The sequence below is a fragment of the Natator depressus genome, chromosome 17 (genome assembly GCF_965152275.1).
Source record: "Natator depressus isolate rNatDep1 chromosome 17, rNatDep2.hap1, whole genome shotgun sequence".
NCBI lineage: Eukaryota > Metazoa > Chordata > Testudines > Cheloniidae > Natator > Natator depressus.
The window spans coordinates 19,868,009-19,890,289 of NC_134250.1; the positions used below are offsets into that span (position 1 = coordinate 19,868,009).

At 42.4% G+C, this 22,281-nt stretch overlaps 1 protein-coding gene across 2 annotated transcripts in view; it reads left to right on the forward strand.

Annotated features, from left to right (window-relative positions):
* The first annotated feature begins 64 nt into the window (after positions 1-64).
* The window catches only part of TAF15 (TATA-box binding protein associated factor 15), a 33,470-nt gene continuing 11,253 nt past the window's right edge, over positions 65-22,281 (forward strand). The window contains exons 1-7 of one of the 2 annotated variants that reach the window (XM_074974567.1): positions 65-190; positions 7,385-7,424; positions 8,939-8,990; positions 9,205-9,295; positions 9,376-9,496; positions 11,721-11,914; positions 13,627-13,741. In XM_074974567.1, the coding sequence (XP_074830668.1) occupies positions 181-190; positions 7,385-7,424; positions 8,939-8,990; positions 9,205-9,295; positions 9,376-9,496; positions 11,721-11,914; positions 13,627-13,741 (623 nt within the window). In that variant the 5' untranslated portion in view covers positions 65-180. The remainder of the gene's footprint in view (positions 191-7,384; positions 7,425-8,938; positions 8,991-9,204; positions 9,296-9,375; positions 9,497-11,720; positions 11,915-13,626; positions 13,742-22,281) is intronic. The other variant, XM_074974568.1, reaches the window with a different exon arrangement.

The window sequence follows — 22,281 nt, forward strand, 5'->3', positions numbered from 1 at the left end:
CTCCGAACGGCAACTACTTGGTACGTCCCCCCCCCCGTGCAGCCGGGTGGTAGGCGCTGCGCTCGCGGATTGGCGGCGCGGGCCCGCAGTCGGCGCGAGGGTTGTTCGGGGCGCGTGGGGCCGGCGCGGCGCTCGGGCCTCGGCCTCCTTCCCTCTCGCGCCCCGGCAGCGGCGGCCGGCATGGCTTCCGGTAAGCGCCTCGCTCCGCGGGGGCGGGCCGGGCCGCCGCCATGTTGGACTCGCCGCTTCCCCCCACCGCCCCCGGGGCCTCATCATCCCCTCTGGGAAGCCTTGGGGCAGCCCCGCCCCTTCCTGGGGGCCGCCTCGCCCCTGGGGGCAGCCCCCCTGCGTCCTCCCCGTTGGGGGCAGCCCTACCCCCCTGCGTCGGGGAGGGGGGTTTGCCTCTCCCCTGGGGGCAGCCCCGCCCCCACCCTCCTGCGCCTCTCCCCTGGGGGCAGCGTTTGGGGCAGCCCCGCCCCCACCCCCTGCGTCCTCCCCGTTGGGGGCAGCCCTACCCCCCTGCGTCGGGGAGGGGGTTTTGCCTCTCCCCTGGGGGCAGCCCCGCCCCCACCCCCCTGCGTCGGGGGGGGGGGGGTTGCCTCTCTTCTCTCTAGGGAGTGTGGATATGGGGCGGCTCCCTGACTCATGGGGGCTCCTGTCTCCCATTCAGTGGGTGGGTGCCCCGTGGTGGTGAGCAGGGGCCCCTTTTATGCCCTCACTGGGCTAGGGCCCTGGGCACCCTTTGGGGGGTGATAGCGCAGCACTGGAAGGCGTATGTCCCCGTCAGTGGCCGTGAGCGTGTCCCTGGGGTTGTGTGGTTCCTGGCACCCACTGGAACAGGGTGGAAATGGCTCCTGCTTCTAGCTCTGATTGCGGCTGGGTGACCCTGGCATCTCGCTTTCCATAGGTCTGCGGGCCTGCAGGCACCACATAGCCCAAGGGTCTGTTGCCTTTTCCTCACCCCCAGCAGAAAGTTGAGAGAGGGGCCTTTACACCCTACATGGCGTGATATAAAAAGAGCACCTGCCTCCACGTACTGAGGCTCTTCGTAGATGGGGTGGGGAGTAGAGGCTGTGCTGTCACAGCATTAACTGGCCCATAATCTCCATGGGGCTTCCTTGAGAACACACCAGTCCCTTTGCATCTGTCAACATGCAAATGTCTTTGACTTCTGGTACTGATATCTTGGGAAAGTGTCCTGTCGTCACAGGATCCATGGTACCTAGAATTGATTGTAGATGGAGGATTGTGGGGGTGGGGAGACAATGTGAAAATAACATTGCTGTTTCTGCTTGTTTATAAAAATCAGCCCTATTTTAAGCTCTGCAGCAATGGCAGCTGAGGGAGAAGATAGAAGTCCTGTGGTTGCAGGTGCTTCCGAGGGTCAGCCTTACTTTGTCAGGGTTGAGCTGTTACAGTGCTGTCTCAGGCTGTGACATTTTGGATGACAGAATGGATAAGAAAGGCATGAGATGTTCAGTGTCTTGTGGAAAGGCACAGAGGACAGTCTTTCACCATAAAGAAAAGATTTCAAAAGCGGCCTAAAAATTGAGAATGAGATTGGTCTCAGGAGATTTGGCAGCAAAATTGTAGAAGTTTTCTTCCCACACCCCAAAAGGTTTAGCAGCTTAGAATTTGAGAATAGGCTTTTCCATTTTTTCCTCACTGTGTTGCTCAAACTCACGATTCTTCATATAAAAAGATAAAATTTAGTGGCAGAGATGTCTCATGCTAATAATTCAAGTAACTTGAATTCAAGAAAAACTGCTGAGGAAGCTGCTTTATTGATAGGCACTGCCTGAGTCCCAGCCAAAGCCCCTGGGGACTTCTTACAGGTTTTTTAAAAATAGCATATACAGTAACTCCCAAAATAACCATCTGAACTCTCCAAAAATACTCAAAAATATTAGTACCTATTAAGCCTATCAAAATAAACCACATATGAAATTTGTAGACTAATCAGTTAAGTTTATGGAGGATAGGTCCATCAGTGGTTATTAGCCCAGACAGTCAGGGACACAATCCTGTGCTCCAGGTGTCCCTAAAACCTGTGACTGCCAGAAGCTGTGACTGGATCACAGGAGATGGACCATTCAAACTTTCTCTGTTCTGTTCATTCCCTCTGAAGCCTCTGACACCGGCCACTATCAGAGAGAGGGTACGGGGCTAGATGGACCATTGGTCTGACCCAGTATATCTATTTCTATTTGTGTTCAGTGTAAAAAAGGACACTCAAAACATTAGAAAAAGTATATAAAAATACTTTTCTTTTTTTAAAAATGTATTCTCTTATCTTACATACTCCTTGTCCAGTTACCCTCAGACTTTTTGGAAAAGCCCCACTTTGGCAGAAGGTCACAAGTGAAAAATTAGGAGGATAAAAGACAAGTTAATAACTTAAAGCCAGCTACGTTCTTAACTGATATGGTACTCTTTGGTTCAGTGCTTCAATTCATTTTGAAACTGATATCTCATGAAAGCTGTTAGACATTCAGGTTAAAAAGTTATTAAAAATACCCTTACCTGTTTAATAGTAACATCTATTAAATCATTAAAACTAAAAAATTTTAAAATTGAATTAATCTTCACCTTTATAGTGATTGTTTCCCTTTTGCATTTGTCAGCTTGGACAAGAAAAGAAACATGCGAATTTCACTCTGTTTTAGGTCACAGTTTCAGAGAGGTAGTCATGTTAGTCTGTATCAGCAAAAACAACAACGAGTCCTTGTGGCACCTTAGAGACTAACAAATTTATTTGGGCATAAGCTTTCATGGGCTATAAACCACTTCATCAGATGCATGGAGTGGAAAATACAGTAGGCAGGTATAAATATGCAGCACGTGAAAAGATGGAAGTTGCCTTACCAAGTGGGGGGGTCAGTGCTAACGAGGCCAATTCAATTAGGGTGGATGTGGCCCATTCACAACAGTTGACAAGAAGGTGTGAGTATCAACAGAGGGAAAGGTTTCAGAGTAACAGCCGTGTTAGTCTGTATTCGTAAAAAGAAAAAAGAAAAGGAGTACTTGTGGCACCTTAGAGACTAACCAGTTTATTTGAGCATGAGCTTTCGTGAGCTACAGCTCACTTCATCGGATGCATAGCATATCGTGGAAACTGCAGAAGATATTATATACACACAGAGACCATGAAACAAAACTTCCTCCCACCCCACTGTCCTGCTCGTAACAGCTTATCTAAAGTGATTATCAAGTAGGGCCATTTCCAGCACAAATCCAGGTTTTCTCACCCTTCCCCCCCCCCCCCCACACATACAAACTCACTCTCCTGCTGGTAATAGCCCATCCCTCTTTGAAACCTCTCTTTATAATGCGCATGATAATCAAGGTGGGTCATTTCCAGCACTAATCCAGGTTTTCTCACCACCACCACCACCCCCCCCACACACACCCCCCTCCAAAAACCACACACACAAACTCACTCTCCTGCTGGCAATAGCTCATCTTACAATGTGCACAGCAATAATCCAAGTTTAACCAGAACGTCTTGGGGGGGGGGGGTTTGTAGGAAAAAAACAAGGGGAGATAGGCTACCTTGCATAATGACTTAGCCACTCCCAGTCTCTATTCAAGCCCAAATTAATAGTATCCAATTTGCAAATGAATTCCAATTCAGCAGTTTCTCGCTGGAGTCTGGATTTGAAGTTTTTTTGCTTTAAGATAGTGACCCTCATGTCTGTGATTGCGTGACCAGAGAGATTGAAGTGTTCTCCGACTGGTTTATGAATGTTATAATTCTTAACATCTGATTTGTGTCCATTTATTCTTTTACGTAGAGACTGTCCAGTTTGACCAATGTACATGGCAGAGGGGCATTGCTGGCACATAGAATCATAGAATATCAGGGTTGGAAGGGACCCCAGAAGGTCATCTAGTCCAACCCCCTGCTCGAAGCAGGACCAATTCCCAGTTAAATCATCCCAGCCAGGGCTTTGTCAAGACTGACCTTAAAAACCTCTAAGGAAGGAGATTCTACCACCTCCCTAGGTAACGCATTCCAGTGTTTCACCACCCTCTTAGTGAAAAAGTTTTTCCTAATATCCAATCTAAACCTCCCCCATTGCAACTTGAGACCATTACTCCTCGTTCTGTCATCTGCTACCATTGAGAACAGTCTAGAGCCATCCTCTTTGGAACCCCCTTTCAGGTAGTTGAAAGCAGCTATCAAATCCCCCCTCATTCTTCTCTTCTGCAGACTAAACAATCCCAGCTCCCTCAGCCTCTCCTCATAAGTCATGTGCTCTAGACCCCTAATCATTTTTGTTGCCCTTCGCTGGACTCTCTCCAATTTATCCACATCCTTCTTGTAGTGTGGGGCCCAAAACTGGACACAGTACTCCAGATGAGGCCTCACCAGTGTCGAATAGAGGGGAACGATCACATCCCTCGATCTGCTCGCTATGCCCCTACTTATACATCCCAAAATGCCATTGGCCTTCTTGGCAACAAGGGCACACTGTTGACTCATATCCAGCTTCTCGTCCACTGTCACCCCTAGGTCCTTTTCCGCAGAACTGCTGCCTAGCCATTCGGTCCCTAGTCTGTAGCGGTGCATTGGATTCTTCCGTCCTAAGTGCAGGACCCTGCACTTATCCTTATTGAACCTCATCAGATTTCTTTTGGCCCAATCCTCCAATTTGTCTAGGTCCTTCTGTATCCTATCCCTCCCCTCCAGCGTATCTACCACTCCTCCCAGTTTAGTATCATCTGCAAATTTGCTGAGAGTGCAATCCACACCATCCTCCAGATCATTTATGAAGATATTGAACAAAACCGGCCCCAGGACCGACCCCTGGGGCACTCCACTTGACACCGGCTGCCAACTAGACATGGAGCCATTTATCACTACCCGTTGAGCCCGACAATCTAGCCAGCTTTCTACCCACCTTATAGTGCATTCATCTAGCCCATACTTCCTTAACTTGCTGACAAGAATACTGTGGGAGACCGTGTCAAAAGCTTTGCTAAAGTCAAGAAACAATACATCCACTGCTTTCCCTTCATCCACAGAACCAGTAATCTCATCATAAAAGGCGATTAGATTAGTCAGGCATGACCTTCCCTTGGTGAATCCATGCTGACTGTTCCTGATCACTTTCCTCTCATGTAAGTGCTTCAGGATTGATTCTTTGAGGACCTGCTCCATGATTTTTCCAGGGACTGAGGCATGATGGCATGATGAGACATGATGGCATATATCACATTGGTGGATGTGCAGGTGAACGAGCCTCTGATAGTGTGGCTGATGTTGTTAGGCCCTGTGATGGTGTCCCCTGAATAGATATGTGGGCACAGTTGGCAATGGGCCAACTGTGGGAAAAGTATTTTTTGTAGTGACCCAGCCACTCTCAGTCTTTATTCAGGCCTAATTCGATGGTGTCAAAACTTGACAAAGTTAATAGTGGACTGTGAAAGTAGGCCTGGCTGTGTAGGGCGATATAAATAGTTGTTGTTTTTTTAATATACACAGAAACCATAGTTATGTTCTAATTTTTCATCTCTGGAGACTTAAATTTGGATTGGATTGCAGGTGAATTGGGGAAGTACTTTAAAAAAAGTAATTACACAAATTATTAGAATTTCGGTTGTGACTGGTAGTGTAGTTTCTAAAGGGACCAAAGTTGGCATGGCAATGCGTAAGTGACTACTGGAACGTATGTAGATGACTTGTAAAGTTCAGTCTCTAACTCCGTGGTGAGCAGCCTGTGGGCTGCATGCGGCCCATCAAAGTAATCTGATTGCGGGTGGCAAGACATTTTGCTGACGTTGACCGTGCGCAGGCACGGCCCACCGCAGCTCCCGGTGGCCGTGGTTCGCCTTTGACCACTACTGCTCTAACAGATACCATTTCACCAGGTCTATCAAGAGTTTTTGACATTTACACATTGGAAATGGTATCAGCCATTAAAATGTAAAAAGCCAAGGAAATCCGCCTTTATCCGTAACTGTTGTAGAGGAACATGGTAGGCCTAATCTATCAGGGAAAGGCAATTCACACTTCAGAATATTAAATCCCTGATACCTAGGCAATGGCCATGCTCACCCTAATGTTGCTCTCTGATAGCTTTTAAAGTCTAGATTCGTAGATCTGATGTGGTAATAGTATATTCTGGGGAGCTTCAGGTGCAGATTTTGCTGCTCAGGATCCTTATTAAGATGTCTTACAAAGTACAGGTTTAACTTGATCTTAATTACCGTGGTTCTGAGATTTTTTTCCCCTCAAAAGCCACATTCTTTTAATGTACTTGTTGTCTGAATCTGTTTGCCTGCTATCAGAAAGATTCCATCATTTGTAAGTAGAGTAGTAAAGTCTTGACCTTTGTTCGGACAACTTGCATCCTTTGTAAATGAACAACCAAAACTGGGGTTTCTGTCTGGCTTGTGCTGGTGATTATAATTTTTCTGCCACTGCCAAAAGGCAGGGAAATGTCATGGGAGAGGGTGCGGGGGTCTTTCTTTCCACTAATGCTCCCCCAAATTCCACGTTACCCTCTGCTCCTTTGCCAAGAAAAGCTCTCTAACCTAACCCATTGTCTTAAAATGGACATCAGATAAAACTGACAGATTTGGCTTTGTCTGTTTACTTTATTTTAAGATGTTTATGATGTACTCTTAATTGATAATGGTATTTCGTTCTCTAGCCATCAGAGGGTGCCTGTTCATTAGTCATGCGATCCTTGAGACTTAAAGTGGTGTCATCAAAGTAAATCTATATTTCAAAACGCAAGATGAAAGTAGTTACGAGTACTGCACTTGCCTGAGTCCCACTATTAGTTCTGTTGTTTTACAAACAGATTTTAAAAAATGATTTTCTCTCACCTGTTTTCTCTTGCAGACAAAAGGGGAAACAGGCTGACTATAAAAGGAAAATACTAAACTGATAAATACTGTCCAATGCACAAAATAACCCGAGAAAATAATTTTTTTCTCTGTTTCATTTACAATAATTTTAGGAGCTACTTCTGAAAGTAATAGATAAAAGATTTTCAAAGAAATGTCTTTGTTTTTAAACTTGATGTCCTTTAATGACTTCAGTTTGACACATTGCTGTTTTGGTGACTGTCCATTTTGACTACTCTAAAAACTGTGTAATAAACATACATATGCATGCATAGGTTGACTTTTTTTATGTAAAACTCATTTCTTTGAATTCATTGAAAATCTGTAAATGACTTAGAAGAAATTCTGGATTAACCTTTAACTTCTGCCTTTGGTTCTTACCATCTTGACTCTATTTACGAGACTTTTTCTTGTCAGTCCTTACCTAGGTACTCTAGAGTTGAGGTCTCATTTGGATGAATCAGAAGTGCTCCGTGCTTCTTACTAAAATACCGGTTTTTTTTCTTTTTTTTCTTTTTTTAAATAGATTCTGGAAGTTACAGTCAATCTGGGGGCCAGCAGCAGAGGTATGTATGACATAACATATGAAGTACTTTTGAAAGTGTGTGTGGATGATGCCATAAATATACACAAGTATTTTTTTCTTTTTGTTACTTTCTTAAGGTGTTTGTGGGGTAGTCAGAGATATGGTAAGTAGTAAGACTTTGAGCAAAATAGGTAGTCAGAAGTGTCAAGTAAGGTAAATGTTCTTCCCAAAACTAGTTGAAAGAACTTAAAACCTACCTTTGTGCTCCCTGAAATTGATAAATTCATAGCTAAGAATGTTTAAAAGCTGATTCATAAAATAGCCACAGTTGTTTTCCATGTGACAATCTATCCCATGCATTTTAAATTTACAGGGGTGCTTCACAATCACTTGTATGTGTTTTGTTATTGGACAAGTGGCTCTTAAGCTCTTTTGTTCCCAGAATGCCTCTTCTAACCAATTGTAGGGATTTGGCTCTCTGCTGCACATAGAATGTAAATACAGTAGCTGGTTTGTGTGTTATAACTCTAAAACCCCAGTTCTACAATTGGATCTACACAGGCAGACCTTTATGCCCATACATAGTTCCAGTGAATTTGCTGGGGCTCTCCCCATGGAGATCCAATAGCAGGATATAGGCGTAAATCTGGTTTTCACCATGAGAAATTGATATTTAAAAGTGTTGTATTGAAATAGGAAAAATGGACTACAACTGGGTTTATGCACATTTGCAGAAATTACATTAATTCTGGAATCTATGCAGTATTACAATCTGAATTGTGAAAAAGATATTATCGATAATAGTATTCCTTTACAAAAGTATTCAAATCCTGGATACACCTGACTGTTTTAGTGAAAGTGTCTGCAGTACGTGTGTGTACATTAACACATGGTTAAATAGGTCATAGCAATGTATGTTATACACAGCTGAACAGTACCTTATTTTAGTTCATAACTTTTCTGTGAAGTTCATGATGGATTCAGTAAAATGGGACAATATCAAGTAAATATAGTCTGAAGCTGGTGCAGTTTTTCATGAGGATGAACTACAATATTGTTAGACTCCTCAGCAAATTATCAGAGGAATAGTAATTGATTAAAAGGCAGCTGACTTAAAATCTGTTAGTATGCTTTTTGTGTTTTTGTATTTGACCTTTTTAAGTGTTCTTTAATTTTGAATAATTTGGATTCATATAAGATTCATTTTCATTATAGGATATTCTGGAAAATTACAATAAGGCTCAGCTCCTATACCCTAAAATCTATACTTGCAACAGAATCTGAGTTTAAATTCTCCAGCTTTTGTCTACCAAATCTTTCATCTTAGTCATCCATTATTTTATCTCTGCATTTCTAATCTGCTTATCACTATAGGCACATAGGTTAAATACATAAAAGACAAATACTTAAATTAGAAATATTCCCAAATCACAGTAAGTACAAGAAACTTGCAGTTTACGTAGCATAGTTTACTATATACTTTTCCTTATACTGTGTATTTTATTTTATCTAATACTTGATACAAGTTTACTTGAAAAATTCTATATTTTACAGCTATTCATCATATGGCAGTCAAGGCAATCAAAATTATGGACAAGCACCACAGGTAGGTTGAAATACAATTTGTGCTTCTCAATTTTTTTTTTTTTTTTCCTGAGTAAGAGATGATTGTTGGGTTGACTTGACTGAAATTGGGCTATTTCTTAATGCAGACATCAGTGGAATAGCTGCACTGATGCAGGCCCCCGGTCTAGACAAGGAAAGACATTATTTCCTCTAGTGGATCTGACCTCTGCTTGAAATCTTTCTCTAAACTACAGGGTTATTCTGGCTATGGGCAGAGTGGGGAGAGTTCCTCTTATGGACAGAACTATGGAAGTTATCAAGGAAACTATGGACAAAGTCAAACAGGTTGGCTAGCTTGCTGAATTTACTGTCTAGTAAATATTCATGGTTTGATTACGTAAAAAATTCTCCTGTTCAATTTTCAGGTTATGGACAAACTTCACAACAAGGATATGGCGGAGGATCTGGTTATGAAAATAAGAATCAGAGCTCATATGGCCAACAGTCTTATGGCAATCAGGAGCAACAAAAAGAATCATCTGGAGGGTAAGGAAATAAAGTTAACCATGTAAGTTTCAAGCACTGTCTGCCAGAGATACCTTGTTAAGTAGCTATATTTGGAAACTTATTAGAGCAGCCTTTAAGAACATCCTCCAACTCTCAGCTCTGGAAGCTTTTAAATGGAAATGTAATTTTCTGATAAATGGGTTAAACAGTCATACTAGCAATTGTCTGTTCTTCTAACAATTCTCTGTCCTGATATTTGTGGCTTCCTTATTGCTTATATTGTTGACACCATGGATAGTGTTTAATTTAAACTAAAGATTATTTACCAATACAATATGATCTAAATACTCTAAATAGAACATCAATAGACATTTGAGGTATTTGACTTTCTTAAGGGCCGCCTACTTTCACTGTAAGATACTTTGCACGACTCCTCTGGAGAGGAGCTGGAAGGTGTCACTAATCTTATAGTCACAGATACAAATGCTTGACTCTACAGAATTGTATGTAAACCAATTCAGTGCCAGGACACTGTAGGACAGTCTAGATATTTGACAACTGAAGACTTTAAATACCAATTGCCTGCTGTTTTTCCCTGTTCAGGCGGCTTGATTTAGGAATAAGGGAGGGAAAGCAGACTGCAGTAGGGGTCTGATGTTTGTCTCAACAGCAGGAAGCTTTAGCAATCATGAAGTGGATAAAGACCATCTTTTTGTTGTGGTTTAACTACTGTTTGTTTATTTTGGAAGTTTTAACAGGTTTACAAATCTTTCACATGTAAATATCAGAAACAAAACCATTAAAGCTGACCTTTTGTTTAAGGAGACACTATACAAATAATATACTCCTTAGAGCTCTCTGGTTACCAGGGTGTTGCCATATTACAGTGAGCATCATAACACCATTCAAGCCTGCTTGAACGTGTTGTTTCTAGTGATTATTTTTTTATTAAAGTGATTGTTTAAATGTGTAATCAGGCATGTCTGTCAAATATAAATTTTCCAAAAAAACTGGACAAATGTGCTGTTTTCTGTACTGAATAGTCCCAGTCTTTAAACTTCTCTGGTTCATGATGTGGGTTAAGAGCTGGATTATTTGTAATTGGTGTAGTTGGCAAGGGAAAAGAACTTCTCTCTAGTTTTATCCCAAACTCGTAGAGTAGCCTTTGCTAAAGGATATGTGTACATTTCTGGAGGGTGTGAATTTTTTATTAATCCATGGTAGCCTAGCAGTATTTACACTGCCACAATTTTTTTTCTTCAGTAAAGACCCACTGTTGGCTGGGTTAGAGCACCTCTAATCTGCTACTGCTTTGAGCTGGCTGCTTAATGGATCTGTACACGGTATCTGCACTCACTCTTGGTCTTTTCTTATTCCGTATAAATTCTAACATCATCCATGGTATTTCTGCTACAGTTTTATCTGGAATGACTACAAGAAGATTTTGAAAGAAGAAAGAGATCCCTTGGCAAAATACTCATTTTGACTGTGGCTCTTCTCCCCAGCTAAGAAATTGTATACTGCCCCCAGTACTCCAGATCTTTTCATTTGCTGAAATAGTGGTTTTACATTTAAATGTCGAGTTCTTCTAGGGTGTTTGAGATTTGAATCCCCAGGTATCTTATAAAATTGGTTGCCCATTTGTACCCAGATGTTTTCTGGAAGAATGACTTTTCAGAGTTTGGGAAATTTATAGCTAGAACTTCATATTTGATATAATTTACTTTGTCTTTCTTTGGGAAAGCATCTGGATTCAATAGCACGGAGGACCAAATTCATCCTCTGTGTAACTCTTTTGATTTTGATGGAGTTACTCTGAGGCTGATTGTGGTCCAGGATCTTGGTGGAAGTAGGTGTAAACCAGGCGGAACAGTCCTTGCATTCGCTGTCTGGATTTTCACTATGATTGCTAAAGTCATGAATAGAAAATAATAAAACAAAACCCATGTTTCCTATGGTGTTAATAGCATTTTCTGTTGGTTTGTTTCTGCTGTTAAACAGATGATGTGATAATACACGCGTTTCTGCTCCCCTGCATCTGAAGCCACACCTAGCCAAGTCAAACAGCGTGGTATTTCTGTATAAATAAAGGTGGTGGTTTTGTGGGTTTGTATTTTGTTTTTGAGTCCTGAAGGAAATCAAGACTAGGAAGTCTGATCAGAATCATTATGCATTTTTAGCCATTATTCTGCTCTCTCTATACTGGGAATATAAACTCTGTTTACTGTCTAATAATTAAATTATTATTCCTCTTTATTTTCAGTGGAAGAGCCTCTTCATATGAACCCAAGTCAAGCTATGACCAGCAGTCGAGCTATGGTCAGCAGCAAGAATCGTATGACCAACAGTCAGACTGTGACCAGCAGTCAAGCTATGATCAGCAACAAGGTTCATATGGTCAGCATCAGAAATCCTATCAATCACAGCAAAAGGAAAGCTACAGTCACAACATGCAAGGTAGAGCATGCAGAACGAGTATAGCAATCTTTAGCCAAGTTAAATTGAAGAACTTCGTTCTGTTTTGTGATATGAAACGTTTTGGGTTTCTGCATACAGATTATTATTTGGGGGAGATGGAAAGCAGTGTAAGTCTTTTTCTCCAATTTGGTGAGTGTTTCTTGTAGAATGATGGAGATGGAGAACTCTTACTAACTACTTGGTGGGGTCAAAAATTGTGTCCGCATCTATGCGTGAGTTTTCTGATCCCTGAAACTTTTTTCACCTTTTTCTTCCTTATGTGTGGGAAGAAAGGTTTTCACTTTAGATTTGAGGGTGGGTGCCCTGATCAACACTAATGTTATAAGAATCTTCATCCCAAGCCTGCAGCTGCCTTAGTTAAATTAAACAATATCAAGTGATTGGCATGCCCTTTTTCAGCCCCCTTGATGTTTCTTTCATTTGGAGTGTTTATATTTTTAAGAGGAGGGAGGGAAGTGAATGCCTATAAAGGGTGAGTCCCACCAGAAAGGCTTTCCATCCTTTCCAATGTCTAGGAGCACAGTTGCCTTTTGAGGGGGAAAAATGAAGATATTTAGAGATATTGCAAATTTGCTGCCCTGTGTCACTTCTTTGTTAAGACTGGCTGGATGTGGAGGTCTGGCTGCGTGCATGGGAGATCAAAGCTCTGTACAGGAAGTTGACAGGCAGATGAAATTACTTTCCCTGCATGTAAAGAATGTTTGTTGTCCCTCCTCTCCTTAAAATATGTTTGAAAAGAAGAGAGGGGCTCCGAAAGGGAGCTGCGTCCTGTGGGCAGAATCTATGAGAAGGAAGCTTCCTGTTCAAGTTCTGCCACTTTGTCAAAGCTGCTAAGGAAAAGGAGCCTGTAGTTTCCTGAGGCTTTTGCTCCCTCTGTTTACTTTCTCCCATCAGCTTGCAGCAGCTTAGTTACATCCTTCTGCCCTGGTGGCAGGTTCTCTTCTTTACTACGCTCTTTTCCAGACTAGATACAAGTGGGGAGTGAAGCAAGATGGTGAGTCTGAAGCAGCATGGGGGGAGGAGGAGAATAAGAGACTTTGCAGCTGCAGGTGGAGTAAAGGCAGAAAAAGTGAGAGACTTGATGGGGGGGAAAGGCTTTCTCTCTCCTTCAGTGGTATTGTGGAAGCTGCAGGGCCAGAGCTGACTATCGCTGGTTCCATATTCCAGGGCTTTGTGGTCTTATTTGCCTGCCTGTATTGGAGGGTTAGTGGGAAGTGGAGGGAAGAAATATCTCCATATGCACAGGCACTAGGCACCTTGGAATCTGTCTTTACCTCCCTGGACAGTGGTCTGATCTGCTTTACTTATCTATCACAGCACCAATGTCTGAGCTTCTGTCTTGACAAACAAGTGATGTGAAGATTAAAACATAGCCTTTAACCGAACTATTTACATGTCTGTCTTTTTCAGGGTAGGAGAAACTCAGCTGGGATTTTAGGCGCTATGGATTTATTTTCTGCAAAATGTGATGTACCAGAATATGGTGGCATCCACATTCTAAGGAATATCACGTCCCATAGTACTCTAGGGAGATAAATCAGAACTTGATTTAGGCCTTGTGATTGTGTGGAACAGATGCAAGAAAAGAGCTTAAAACACGAAAGTCTTATTTATTTTTTAACTGGAAAATTTAAGAAATGGGTTTAGTATAAACTTGCCATTCAATTTACACATACTTTGTGGTTCTCTAGATGGTCGACGTGAAAAGAGTAGGTATGGAGAAGATAATAGAGGATACGGCGGTTCACAGGGAGGAGGTAGAGGGGGATATGAAATGGATGGAAGAGGTCATATGTCTGGATTAACGTAAGTGATCTAATCCCAATACCTGCAAATGTATTTGTAATATCTTGCTATTTAGTTGCTTTGGTTTCAGCGTTTAAGATAACACAATTCAGATCTTTGAGCACAGAAAACAGAAGGTTGTTGCTTCCTAAAATTACACTGATCAGCCTGCACTGAAATACTAAAGATTTAGCCCAGGGAACATTACTTATATTGGAATAGGACAAGACTTAAAGTGATGATCATAAAGACACTTGGCTACATTTTATATCTAATGGCTGTGATACAAGGCTTCTCAAAGAGACCACTCTTTGACATCAAGTATTTTACATGCTATAAACCAAGATTCTTTCTAGATGCCTTTAAAAAAAAAAAAAAGAGAGAGAGAGGCTCAAAAATAGAATTTAGAGCCAAGGTTTTGCAGCCTAATGGCAGATAACCCTCTGGCAGGAAAGCATTTGCCATATATGGTGACTTATTACAGTAATATCACCAAGTCTTAGAGTGCTTTATATCAATAGATTTCAGTGTGCTTTACAAAGAAGGCCAGTATTATTACAGATGATATGCAAGGTTTGGCTAATGTCTTTAATAAAGCAGAAAGACTCAGATTACTCTATCTTGACTACTTTTTTCCCCCCAGTATTTCCTCTGAAGTAGTGACTGAATAAACAAACATGAACCTGAAGGAATTCAACAGCTTAGCTACGTTTTTCTGTCACTGTTTTAGCTATCAAACTAAAACGATGATGGCCTTCTAATTCAGTTTATTTGCCTTTACTAGATGTCAGGTTTTTATACTTACTGTAAATGTTTCTACAGCTGACTTAGGCCTTGATCCTACAAAGACAGACTTATGAACATGCTTAACTGTATATATGTATAGCGTTCATGCACGTGCATGAGTTTGCGGGATTGGGGGCCTTTGTTTTAAAATCCATTTAAACTGCCCAAACTACATATAAAGTTAGCAAAGATGCAAAGAAGCTGTTAATTTATACCTGCTACCTACAGTTCTGAGTTGCAATTCTACGGATGTAAAGCAAGACAATGTCAAATAGAAATTAAAGCTACCAGCAACCCATGAACTGTTGTTTATTAACACCACCATTCCACTGCCACATGGGGCTGCTTTGGGTTAGTGCTAGATCTGCTGAGGTGGAATGAGAAGTAGATATCCTATTGTTTGTGGGGAGCCGTCGAGGTTTAAGTAAAATAACCATGTCTCATAGTGACAGGTTTCAGAGTAACAGCCGTGTTAGTCTGTATTCGCAAAAAGAAAAGGAGTACTTGTGGCACCTTAGAGACTAACCAATTTATTTGAGCGTAAGCTTTCGTGAGCTACAGCTCACTCCGATGAAGTGAGGTGCCACAAGTACTCCTTTGCATGTCTCATAATATTGTAGGACTGCCTTTCACATGCAAATATGGTATTTCTCTGAATGGATATTTTGTAGAATGCTTTCCATAGATTCTCTTGTAATATTAGACTGTTAGTGCTCACTTTTATATTATGAAAATGATTCAGTGTTTCTCATAGTTGAAATAAAAATGAGATCATGTTATTTAACCTGGTTATAACATGGTTTACTCTGATCCCATCCATATAGGAATGTCCAAATCATGTTCTAACTAGGTTGGTCCTACATTATTCTTCTTTGTAACCAGTTCGATAGCGTATATGGATCTTGAATATTTTGACTTGGTATATGGTATCAAAGTTACTAGAAACTCATTTTAGATGGATCTTAGAAGTGAGTGAACTCTGTGCTCCTTCATAATTGGCAGCTTTTGTATAGTGTAAGCTTCACAGGCAGCAAACCCTCTTCAGATGTTCAATTTCAGTTAGAATTGAGGTTTTTAAGAATATTGTAGCTGCTTCATTGTGGGTAAGGGTCTCTATAACTCCCGTGATAAAACCAGATTTTTTTGTCTTTGTCGTTGAGCCTCTTTTAGTGAAGAAATTTTAAAGTAAGCGTCAAAAGACATACAACTGGTGGACAATGTCCATTCAAAACAAACTTGGTGTGTTTTGCAAGGTGGTGGAACAGAAGCCAGGAAAATAAATAAATCACTCCCGCATTACTGTTGTTTCAACAGATGTGTAAATAATCATGTTGGCATGTAAATATAGTTGATCCCATTGCTTGACATCCACTTCCAGGAAAGGAAAAGAGTGTGGATGGGGGTTGAAAAATGTGAAGGAATGTATTAGTGGGAGGGGAATGGAGCCATTTTTAATGATTCTGTTTTCCTCTGTTCAGCACAGCACAGCAATGGTGTTTAAGCTTAATGACTCAAACTAAAATATGTCCTAGAATTTTTCAGCCTAGATACAGTTGTCTTCTATTTTGATTAAGGTTTCTACTCCTAAAAAGTCAGTTTTTACTCCACATTCAAACGCTTCTTGACCAAGTTCTAACAAAAGCTTGAGTTGTTTGCAATCACAAAATAATGTGGTGGAAGGAGAACAACTTTAATAAGGTAACAGATCCCTGCTTTTAGTCCTGAGAACAATATTTGCCCCCCCCCCCCCCCAAAATCAGCCCAAACCTAAAAGCAACTTGTGCACATATGCTGAGGCTACTTCTGATGGTTATTTGTTACACAGTGTTTGACTGCAATAGTGTTTTTGCATGGTAACACTTAAATGTGATATTTCCAGTAATATCAGGAAGTATTTAACTCTAAAGGCTTGTCTAAACACAGTTTTTGTACTGATATAACTATATAGGTTTAAACATTTGCAGTTAGTGGTCTAAAAAAAAGTTAGACCAGCCTTTAGGTTGCACTAAACATTTCCAGCTTAAAAATTTAAATGTTTCTTTAAAGATGCTGTAACGTTTGTCTGAAGTGCCGCCTTTGCACTTTTCCTGGATGTTGCATGAAATCATTAGCTAATCTGAGACTACAATGGATGAATGTCCTTTGCATATTAGCTGTTCATAAAGATCTTCTAGCTCCCCTGATGGTAACAGTGACAGGCGGGTGGTCCAGCCACGGGTGTTCTTACCACTTAGTCCAGGTCCGAATTTTTCGGTCAGGATATAGTCAAGGTCCAGACTTCAGAGAAAATAATAAAGTAATAATGATAAATAAACAAAAAGATTTTGGGGTCTGTTCAAAGGGGTCTTGCGGTCCAGCTTTGGCCCATGGTCCACCCGTTGACTACCCCTGACTTAGTCTAACCCTACTGTGAGCCATGATGAGCAACAGAGTCGTTAAAATGCCAGCAACAGTTAGTGCCTTTGCTGGCACTGTCCTGACATTCTTTGCTAGCATTTTTTTTAACAACGGAGGATTGCTAGGTGTGGAGTCATCTGTATTTGTGTGATTCCAGGCTTTTGTGTGGGACAAAACGAATATATGTATTGTTTCCATAAGCATTTTGGACAAAAGTAGCTGAAAATATAGATGCTTCTTAAAATGTGTAATATTGTCCTGACACTTAATGAATGAATTAGTTGCTTTCAAGATAATGTGCAGGGATTCCCAAAAATGTACCTTACTTAATGCCTACAGCATTCAGTTCACTTCCTGTGCATGTGCAGAGTCAAGCAGCTTTGGGGGAAAGAGCTTTATATGAAAATTGCTGCTCAAATCCAGTAGTTAACTTCTGCCCCAAATGCTTGCATCGTGGTTAGTAACCAGTGGTCTGATAATTGCTTTTTTTATTTTTAAAAATGGTTTTGAGCTGGATCTCTTGGAACTCTAGATGCAAAATAACAATCCATCCAAACTTCCATTTTTGTTGTTTTTTAAAATAGACTGCTCAGATCCTTTGTGCCAGACTTTAGCTAAGAACAAATGTTAAATCTATACTATAAAACCATTAAAAAAAAAAAAGTTTACAACTGAAACCAAACAAAACCATCACCTATCGCTTGAGATGCACTGATTTTAGGGAGAGGTCATGCTGGCACTTACGTAGTAACTGTTCTATATGCCCTTTCCCCTCCCCTCCACCCATTCTGTACTCTTACGGTTAGAACACAGCACTAGGACTGAGGAGTCCTGAGTTCTGTTTTTGGCTCTGCCTCCAGCTTGTTTTTCTTCTTTGAGCAAATCACTTTTCCTCTCTGGAAAATAGAGAATGTGTCTCTCAGGTTGTTGTGGTACTTAATCCTTTTCTGCAAAATGTCTCGAGCCCATTAGATGAAAGGTGCTATGGAAGTGTGTGTGTGTGTGGGGGGGGGGGGTACCTAAAATCCAGAAAAAGTCACTCAATTAGTGCAGTGTCAATGGAGCAACCATAATTGTTCTGTCCCCTTATATCAGAATCTGTGGACTCAATGGGTGAAGTTCTGCCTTCAGATTACACTGAAAATTGGGCTACACCCATGCAGCTTCTTGTGCAACGTAAAACAGAATTTGTTCCACTCGGTCATTGAGTTATCACACTGCTAAACATAGGATTTTCTTGGTTGTGTGTGATTAAATCTAAACCTGATTTTAACTTTATTATATTACAAGTGAAAATTATGCATTGCTGCTTATTTGTTATGTTTAGTTCCTTTGTGTGGGGACTGAGCCTAATCTAATACCAAGAAATTGTCGTACAGCCAAAGTGGCTTGTATTATCATGCCATCTGTGTTTAGAATTAATATTACGTTATTAGGTTTCTGTACGTTCATGTTCAGGCTTTACAGAGTTTGGAAGAAAATAAACAGGTTTATGGAGTTCAGTGAACAAATAACTGTTTGTATGGAACTTCATTAGATAACAATAGTGATTTCTCATCTCTTTGTATCCCCATTACACTTCCAAGTAGGTCACTTCCTGCAGCTGTGTTTCTTTATACTAGCATAAATTTAATACTTTGATAGAAGTAAAATCCATAGTTAGCAGAATCTGTGTCTTTAGTGCTGTGCTAAATAGTCAGTTCTCATTTCAGTTATATTTAGAAAGCTATGTCCTTGCATGTAACTCCCATTGTGCCCAATGAGAAGTCTAGGTGCATATTGGAGGGAAGAATTTGGCCTTTGGCTTTTAATGCACTTGTTCCAATATCTGCAGCTTTTTTCTCTTTGAAAGGAACATTTATGGCTTGAAGCCCTCTAAAGACAATACAAGTATGCATCATTGATAAAAAGGGAGTAGTAAAGCTATCTGAAGAATTTTAGCTGAAAGATGCTGCTTGCTTCAACCATGATCTTGGGAACACTGGTGATACCTGTATTCCTAAGATTCTAGCAGCTGTTATTCCTGATGTGACAGGTTTGGTCACAGAGACCCCCTTGGGACTGTCACCTGACGTGCTGAAATTACCTCTGAGCCCGGTTTCCCTGCCAGCCTGGGACATCCAGAACCCTGCCTTGTTGAGCCAGACACACTAGCCTGCTGCAACACAGACCCAGGGTCTGGGCCACGCCCCCAAAGCTGCAGACTTAACTGAAAACATCTCTAGCACCCAGACCCCAGTTCCCAATGGGTTCCAAACCCCAAATAAATCTGTTTTACTCTGTATAAAGCTTATATGGGGTAAATGCATAAATTGTTCACCCTCTGTCACTGATAGAGAGAGATGCACAGCTGTTTGCTCCCCCAGCATTAATCACTTACTTTGGGTTTATTAATAAACAAAAGTGATATTAAGTATAAAAAATAGGATTTAAATGGTTTCAAGTAATAACAGACCAAAGTAAGTCACGAAGAGAAAATAAAACAAAACACACAAGTCTAAGCCTAATACATTAAGAAACTGATTACAGGTAATATCTCACCCTCAAAGATGTTCCAATAAGCTTCTTTCACAGACTATACTCCTTCCTAGTTTGGGCCCAGTCCTTTCACCTGGTACAGTCGATGTTAGTTCCAGCAGACATTTCAGGTGGTAAGTAGGGGTTTTCTCATGACTGGCAGCCTGCTCCACCCCCTTTTATAGCTCTGTCACAAGGCGGGAATCTTTTCTCTCTGGGTCTCCACCCCTCTCAGGGGCGGATTAACCTTTTGTGGGCCCTGTGCCAAACATATTTGTGGGCCCCCCTTGGGGGCGGGGGGAGGAGAGGGTTGGTCCCCAGAGCGAGGGGCCAGCAAGCGGCAATGGGGCATGGCATGTCAGGGCAGCCCCACTCCGCCCAGCCCAGTGCGAGGGCACTATTTACAAACAGGCAGTTGCCAGATGCACAGTGGCGCACCTGGCCCTGTGCTGCCAGCATGCCCCCTTCCCCTCGGTGGTGGGCCCATGCCATGCCACGCAGCCCCACTGCTGAACACCAGAATACCTCCCCCTCCACCCCCCGGATTCCCTATGGCCAGAGCATCCCGCCTGCCCCAGACCCGGGGGCTCAGGGCACAGTGCAAGCAGAGCAGGCCAGGGCCCCTTCTGAGTATGAGCCCGGCTCCATGACTCTACTGCCCCTCCTTGTAAATGGAAAAGTACCAGATTTAAGATGGATTTCATTATCAGGTGACATGGTCACATGTCACTGTAAGACCCCTAGTCTCTATTCTTCCTTGGTTGGCCCACTCGTACACAGGAAGGTTTGCAGATAAATAAACCATTTACAACCAATTGTCCTTAGTCAATGTGAGCCATCAAGGTTCTAAACCACCATTAATGGCCCACACTTTGCATAATTACAGTAGGACCTCAGACTTATACTTCATATTTCTAGCTTCAGATACAAGAATGATACATGCATACAAATAGGAGGAATATATTTAGTAGTTTATAACCTTCATTATGATACCTTACAAGAGACCTTTTGCATAAAGCATATTCCAGTTAAATCATATTCACATTCATAAGCATATTTCCATAAAACGTATGGAGTGCAATGTCACACCAGACTGTGCCAATAGGTTTGAAAATAAATGAAAATGGGTGGATACCAGCTTACAAGAAAAATCTAATGACAGCATTTTTGTGGCATTAGGGTTAATTTTTGTGAATGGTGATTAGGATTCACTTTGGCTGCCTAGAATTCAATTTTTTGCATTGGTGATATGGCTGAATTTTTTGCTAGTTTTCTGACTGATTAAAGGACGTTTTAAAAACCGGAACTCAAGCTGATTATCTGTCATATTCAGTCTATATATAAAGCTTCTAAAAGGCAGTATACAGTGTGATACTAGTTATGTTACACACATCCCAGGACAGGGGTGTGTATTCTGTTGCATCCATGTATTGCCAAACAGTCCAGTTGCTGAGACTGTCTTCTTAACTAGGTCTTCATGGTAAATGTGAGGCTGCGCAGCATCAGCTGTTTAGAGCAAACAGGTCTATGTGACTTTTCCCTCACTTAGTGCAGCATTTTGGATCCATATCCATGCACCTCTTCTCTTTCTTAAGAAACCTAAACTCATGTTGGGAAGGTGAGAAATAAGATGTTTAAGTCCCTGGGTCCCCAGCAGCTATTTGCAACAATCTCAGGGGAAAATGTAATACTAAAGTACATGTGAAAGAGGAAAATCTGTCACTTACATTCATCCAAGAGGTCTGCCATCTAACTAATACAGATACATTAGTTCAGTTGGTCACATGAGACATAGCGGAGAATAACCAACACTGAAGCACATTAGGACAACAATACACTTTTACAGAATACACCTCTACCGCAATATAACGCGGTCCTCGGGAGACCAAAAAATCTTACCACGTTATAGGTGAGACCGTGTTATATCGCACTTGCTTTGCGCCCCCCCCCCCCCCCCCGCGCGGTTCCTTGTTCCCTGACTGTCCCCTCCAGAGACCCCTGTCCCTAATCACCCAAAGGACCCCACCCCCACCCAACCCCCCGGCTCCCTGTCCCCTGACTGCTCCGACCTCTAGCCACACCCCCCCGCCCCCTGACAGGCACTTACTGGCAGTGGTGGGAAGTGGAGCAACGTGGCCCCTGGCCACTCCACTCCGCCACCTCCCAGCCACGGCGCTCCGCTTCCTGCCACCGGTGAGTGTGGGGAGGTTGGGGAAAGGACGCCCTCCGCACTCACCAGCGGCGGGAAGCAGAGTGACGCGGCCACAGTCCGCTCCACTTTCTTTGCTCTGGCCCCAGCCGTGTCACGGGGGGTTGGGGAAAGGTCTCGCACTCACCTGCGGCAGGAAGCAGAGCGCCGTGGCTGGGAGCTGGTGGAGTGGAGCGGGCTGGGGCCGGGCTGCTCCGCTTCTGCCGGTGAGTGTCAGGGGGGATCCCTTCCCCCAAGCCCCCACCCCCAAGTGACATGGCTGGGGCTGGGGCAAGGAAAGCTGAGCGGGCTGCTCCCAGCCCCCCAAAATCCCCTGGGCCACTCTGGGACTGCGGGGCCCCCAAAAGGGCCCCCCCACAGCTTCTGACTCCCAGACCCTGCGGGGGGGGGGGAGCCCCTGACCGCCCCGAGACCCTCTGCCCCTTATCCAACCGCTCGGCCCCGGCTCGGCATCCTTAACACGCTGCTCAGAGCAGTGTGTCGGAGCTTTACTGCGTTGTATACGAACCCATGTTCTATCGGGTCATGTTATATTGGGATAGAGGTGTATAGTAAAAATATAAACAGTCTATAAGTTGCAAAAAGTGATCTCTGTTGGGTAGTAATGCTTTCAGCCTGTGGCTTCAGGCATTATATATCCAGCTCAGTCACC